Source organism: Ananas comosus, linkage group 3 (assembly GCF_001540865.1).
Source record: "Ananas comosus cultivar F153 linkage group 3, ASM154086v1, whole genome shotgun sequence".
NCBI classification, from domain to species: Eukaryota; Viridiplantae; Streptophyta; class Magnoliopsida; order Poales; family Bromeliaceae; genus Ananas; species Ananas comosus.
In genome coordinates, this window is record NC_033623.1 from 9,116,107 (window position 1) to 9,123,107 (window position 7,001).

The following is a 7,001-nucleotide window of genomic DNA, read 5'->3' on the forward strand; positions in this document are numbered from 1 at the left end:
TGCCCAATCCAATTTGGGTGCCATGACGAAAATGTCAGTGAATCGTGCTCATTTGAATTGGCCCATAACGAAGCGACAAAGTTATGATATCATGAATATGGCCTTACATTCATTGTGCCCGATCAATGAACCAATACTATGCTCACCATGTTGATCGAATATGCTATTTATATATGGCGAGCAATGAGATGGAGTTTGTTATTATGCTCATCAAGATTGTAGTTCGTCGGGGTGCATTTTTCATACATGAGAATAAGAATGTCTCCTGAAATTTTGATCATCCGATGGAAAAAATATACACTCATACTATGTCAGATGGAACGATATTGGTCTTAGAGTACCGGGACTCAACTCTAAAGCATTCGAGGGAAGTTTCCACTTGCCATCGACAGCAACATCTTCTCAAGAGACATTAAGAGACATTAACATAGCAGAACCATCCCGGGAGTGCTAGGTTACATCACTCTTTACAAAAGAAAATGATGAATTCTTGAGACTGCACCTTTTCCCGCTCGCATAGCACTCGCAGAAAAAATGTGGGGTCACTTTGTTGGGATCAAAAAATTTTGAAATTTGAAATTCAAATTGAGAATATAGAAGGAAGGGGATAAAATGAATTGAGGTGATTAATAGTTGCCATAGATGACCAACTACTAAAAGGAAAAGAAATAAAAATATATTGTTACCTTATTTTTAAAAATATTTGAATTGTTGCCCAAAATGAAGAGGTCCAAAAAAACCACTATAAATTGGACCATGAGATTCAAAAATAAATTCTCTGAGAGAGAGGGGGAAAAAAAAAAGAAACAAAAAGAAACAAAAAAAAGCAAAAAAAAAAGAGAAAAGAAGAACAAAAAAAAGAAAAAGAAAAAGAAAAAGAAAATCTTTTGTTCATCCCCCCCATTCTCTTGCCGTGCATCAGCAACAAAGGGAGGGGGTGTGCTCACAGCACACCCCCCAATCCGTACACAAAAGAACAAAGAAAGAAAGTCGTCTCTTTCATTTTGCGGCGGCGCGGCGACGACAACGACAACGACGACTTCGACAACGGCGGCTGTGACGACTTCGACGACGACAACGGTGTGCAAGGAGGCCTCATGACCTCCTCTTTCTTCTTCTTCCCCGACGACGGCGGATTGGTGTATACGTGCAAATGTATAGTCACGATTTATTTGTTGGTTTGATCAACACGACTGTCTTCGTTTTAGGTTGACCCGATCAAATCCGGCATTGGATCGTTACTATATCGTACGCACGTATTCACTAAACGTCCATCTCCTCAACATCGACGAAAGATTTACACGAGCGTGCGAATGACGCGACGACGAACCTCCAACCGATTTGATTGTGCGGCCGTTTTCGTGATAGGCTCGACACGCTCAAATCTCAAAAAAAATAAATGATAATAAAATAAAATAAGATAATAAAATAAATATTTGAATTGCCGTCTTCGTGATAGGCTAGATCCAATTTGACATAAACCGGGTCGCTGTCTTCGTGATAGGCTTGACCCGAGTCCGATTAATTGAGACGGGTCGCCGTCTTCGTGATAGGCTTGACCCGAGTCCGGTTAATTAAACCGGGTCGCCATCTTCGTGATAGGCTTGACCCGAGTTCGGTTAATTAAACCGGGTCGCCGTCTTCGTGATAGGCTTGACCCGAGTTCGGTTAATTAAATCGGGTCGCCGTCTTAGTGATTGGCTTGACCCGAGTTCGGCTAATTAAACCGGGTCGCCGTCTTCGTGATAGGCTTGACCCGAGTTCGGCTCAATTAGACCGGGTCGCCGTCTTCGTGATAGGCTTGACCCGGACGAGCCAAGCCATAATGATAAATGAAATCGGACGATAAGCCGATCCAATCTAATTGACGGGTCTAATTAAAATCGAGTCTCATACCATTCAAAAATTGAATCATTAAAGATATTAACCAAACCAAACCAAATTACAAGCCGGTTCAGCTTAAACTGAACCATAAGGGATTCGACTTGAATTAAAGTGAATCCGATCTGATCTGAACCGAACCGGATCTGGTCTGAACCGAACCACAAAGGATTCAACTTGAACCAAAGTGAATCCGATCTGAACCGAACCGAATAGGATTTGACTTGAACCGACTCGGACCGAATCCGGTCCAATCCAATCAGAACCATAAAGGATACGACTCAAATTGAAATGAGTCCAATCCGAACCGAACAGGATTCGACTTGAATCAAAGTGAACCCGATCTGAACTAAACCGAACCGGATCCGAACCAAACTAGATCTGGTCCGAGCTGAACAAGATTCAACTTAAACCAAAATAAACCCCGATTTGCACTAAACCGAACCAGATCTGAACCAAACCAGATTCGGTCCGAATCGAACAAGATTCAACTTGAATCAAACCAAACTGAACTAAACCGGAGCCGAACCGAACCAGATCTGGTCCGAACTGAACCATAAAGAATTCAACTTAAACCAAAGTGAATTCGATCTGAACTGAACCAAACCGGATCCTATCTGAACCGAACCACAAAGGGTCCGACTCGGACCAAAGTGGCTCCAATCCGAACCAAACCATGAAAGATTCGGCTCGAATTGAAGTAGGTCCGATCCAAACCAAATCATGAAGGATTCGACTCGAATTGAAGTGAGTCCGATCCGAACCAAATCATGAAGGATCCAACCCGAACCGAAGTGGTCCGATCTGAACCAAATCATGAAGGATTCGACTCCAATTGAAGTGGGTCTGATCCGAACCAAACCATGAAGGATCCGACCTGAACCGAAGTGGTCCGATCTGAACCAAACCATGAAGGATTCGAATCGAATTGAAGTGGGTTCGATCCAAACCAAGCCATGAAGGATCCGACCCGAACCGAAGTGGTCCAATCCGAACCAAACCATGAAGAATTCGACTCGAATTGAAGTGGGTCCGATCCAAACCAAGCCGTAGAGGATCCGACTCGAACCGAAGTGGTTCCAATCTGAACCTAACCGTAAAGAATCCAACTCGAACCGAGGAGGGTCCGATCTGAACTAAACCGAACCGGATCCGAACCAAACCAGGTCCTGTCTGAACCGAACCGAACAGGATTCAACTTAAACCAAAGAGAATCCGATCATAACTGAATAAACCGGATTCGAACCAAACCAGATCCTATCTAAACTGAGCCGAATGTGATTCAACTTGAACTAAAGTGAATCTGATCCAAACTGAACCGAACAGGATCCAAACCAAACTGGGTCCTATCTAAACCGACCGAACAGGATTCAACTTGAACTAAAGTTGATCCGATCCATACTGAACCGAACCAGATCCCGTCTGAACCAAGCAGTAGAGGATCCAACTCGAACCAAAGTGGGTCCGATCCGAACTCAACCGTAAAGAATCCAACTCAAATCAAGTCTTGATGGTTCCCGAACCAAAGCATAACGGTTCAACCCAAACCAAGTCTTGATGGGTCTCGAATCAAAGCATAGCGGTTCAACCCAAACCAAATCCAAAGCGACCAAATGAACTTAAGGCCGCCCAACTCAAGCCAAGTCTTGATGGGTCCCGAACCAAAGCATAACGGTTCAACCCAAACCAAGTCTTGATGGGTCTCGAACCAAAGCATAACGGTTCAACCCAAACTATATCCAAAGCGACCAAAGAAACTTAAGGTAACCCAACTCAAACCAAGTATTGATGGGTCTCGAACCAAAACATAACGGTTCATCCTAAATCAAATACAAGAGGTTTAAGCCAACCCAAACCCAAAGTTCACAAATAAATCTCAAAACCAAAGTCCACAAATAAATTCCAAAACCAAAGTTCATAAATAAATCCCAAAACCAAAGTCCACAAATAAATCCCAAAACCAAAATCCACAAATAAATCCCAAAACCCAAAGTCACAAATAAATCACAAAACCCAAAGTCCACAAATAAAATTTCAAAATCCAAAACCTCTCAAATCTAAACGACCGAAACGTCGTTAAACTAAACCCAAATTCATACGACCGAAAAGTCGTTAAACTAAATCCAAATTCAAACGACCGAAACGTCGTTAAACTAAACCCAAATTCAAACAACTGAAATGTCGTTAAACTAAACCCAAATTCAAACGACCGAAAAGTCGTTAAACTAAACCCAAATTCAAACGACCGAAAAGTCGTTAAACTAAACCCAAAATCAAACGACCGAAAAGTCGTTAAACTAAACCCAATACAAACGATCGTATAGTCGTTAAACTAAACCCAAAATCAAACGACTGTAAAGTCGTTAAACTAAACCCAAGTTCATCATGAACCTTTTTTACTCTTGCACATATGCCTAGAGTGAAAATTAAATATCGACTACCCGTAATACATATACTTAGGGCTAAGTCGATCGCCTTAACACATATAACTAAGGCAAAACATCTCCAAATCGACAGAGTTCTAAGCCATATATTTAGAATTCAGTCAAATGATATCAAGTTTATTCGAACTCTAACACTTGTACTTAGAGTTTATCCGACTAATCCTAACACATATCCTTAGGGTCCAGCCAGCCTTTTGCTCTAGCACATATAGCTAGAGTGGAAGTCAAATCATGCTCGACTAGTCCTAACACATATCCTTAGGATCTAGTTAGCCTTTTGCTCTAGCACATATACCTAGAGTGGAAGTCAAACCATACTCGACTAGTCCTAACCTATATACTTAGGGTTTTGTCAGTCTTTTGCTCTAGCACAGATACCTAGAGTGGAAGTCAAATCATGCTCGACTAGTCCTAACCTATATACTTAGGGTCTAGTCAGCCTTTTGCTCTAGCACATATACCTAGAGTGAAAGTCAATCCGTGCTCGACTAGTCCTAACCCATATACTTAGCCTCCGTTTGGTTCGGGGTTAAATAAAAAGTAGCTATTCCAGGGATAGAGTTAAGTTCAGGGTTAAAGTGGGGTTAAAGTTTTTTTGTGTTTGGTTGGGGTTGGAGTTAGTCTAGAATAATGAAAAATAGTGTTTGGTTGGAGTAGGTGGGATAAGAAGATAATGATTGATAAAAAAGGATAATGATTGGTTGGAGTAGGTGTGATAAGAATGATAGTGGGTTATTATGAATAGAAAATAGTATTTGGTTAGAGTTTGGTAGGGTTAGGTGGGGTTAGCTAACCCGGGATAATTTATTTGAGGTGGGGTTAGCTAACCCCACCTATTTTTTGAGGTGTTTGGGGATAAAATGGGGGTTAAGGGGTTATTCCACCCCTCAACCCCCAACCAAACAATAGCTTAGGGTTTAATCAGCCTTTTGCTCTAGCACATATACCTAGAGTGAAATCCATACCCGATCGAGCTCTAATACATATACTTGGAGCTTATACGAATCAAATCCGACAAACCCTAATGCAATACCTTAGAGCTTAGTCAGATCTTCACTCTAGCACATATAACTAGAGTGAAAACATATTAAACTCGGTTAATCCTGATCTATACACTCAGGAATTAGCCACTCTCTACTTTCGGGTAATATCAAATCTGATCTACCTCAATATATATACTTGGGGTTTGGTCACATCTCCACCTTAGAATATACAACTAAGGTGAACCCGACCGCCATGTCATTAAACTGAGCACCAAACTTAAACCGACCGCCATGTCTTATAAAATTCATGTACAGTGGGGGTATGCCCCTGCTTAAGCCATGTACACGGCAAATCATATTAATAAAATTTTATTTTCCTGTTTTGTCTCCTTTATTATCAGCATTTATAATTGATCTCTTAATCGAGGGTTCCTTAACACCGAAAGTGTGGGATAATTAATAGCAGATTCTTGAGTCTGTTGGACGTTATGAACGTATAATCCTGATTTCAAAATAAAACTTAAGTAAACTCAACCTCTACCATGAATGACCACTCGCCTTAGAAACAACCTACGGCGGGGCCGGTTCGTTCGCGGTAGACACTTTTATAACTGAAATAGGAGTGGTTCTTCGGCAGTACACAATATTGTCAAATAAAAGATGGAAGGAGGTGCCAAATCATATAAAGCAAAAGATGTTTGATGATTTACATGTATGTAAAACTATCACAAGTTAATACTAGTTGTGTCTTATTCAAGTTTTTATTATACAAATTCTAACTTTTTATAACATCAAAATGTGAAACAAGAAAAGTTTGATGGCATACAAGGAGAAAAAGCGAATGTGTTAGACCACCTCAAGAAGATGTACAGAGAATGGCGATATTGTCTGCATCGATATTATTTACGTTTTAATAGTGAGGAGGAAAGGCTAAGTAAAGTTCTAGAAAATGTCACAGATAATGATTGGAGATATTTGGTCAAATACTTTGGTTCGGAGGAGTTTTTGGTAGATCTCAAAATTTTAATATAATTAGTAAATTTTTTGCAAGTATGTTATACTTTTGATTAGTGTATGCTTCTTTTGTAGTATCTATCAGCTCGTAATAAAAACAATCGGGCCAAGCAAGGAATTTCTACCATCAAGGGTAGAACATCATTTGTTAGGATTAGATATAATATGGTATGATTTGTTGCGTTTATTAGTGTCACGCCCCGGGGTCCCCTTTTTGTTTGAAACACAGAGGAAAAGCGTTTAAAATTTTTTTTTTTGAAAACCTGACCCCAGAGTATGCCAGATCCGCCACAAATACAGGGAATCCACTGTTCACACGGACAGAGTCTCCCCTGTATTTGCACGGCGTCGCACAAGTACAAGAGTATAGCCAGGAAACAACCACAACCAAATGAATATAAAGATAACTATACATTCATACATTCACCATTCACATCACAGATTTACATTCAGTGTTTAAATAGAAATCCACGAAAATTCTTTTGAAAACTGTTCCCTACACGGAAACCTTTATTCTTTAAGAAACGCTACCACGAGGGGTAGAAAACCTTTTATTTCAAGAAAACACAATTCCTTTATTACATTCCAAAACCAACTGAAAACTCAGATATTCAAATAATAAAACAAAACTGAACCATGTAAACCGACTAAGCTATATATATCCACAGAAATAAAAAGG

At 40.2% G+C, this 7,001-nt stretch overlaps 1 protein-coding gene across 5 annotated transcripts in view; it reads left to right on the forward strand.

Moving 5' to 3' along the window:
* Nucleotides 1–7,001, forward strand: part of LOC109707341 — a 42,281-nt gene that overhangs the window by 10,685 nt on the left and 24,595 nt on the right. Inside the window, exon 4 of one of the 5 annotated variants that reach the window (XM_020228537.1) lies at nt 564–1,566. The exons of the other annotated variants lie outside the window; for them this stretch is intronic. Coding sequence (XP_020084126.1) covers nt 564–611 — 48 coding nt within the window. The 3' untranslated portion in view covers nt 612–1,566. Of the gene's footprint in view, nt 1–563; nt 1,567–7,001 lie in introns of those variants that run through there. 5 annotated transcript variants of the gene reach the window in all.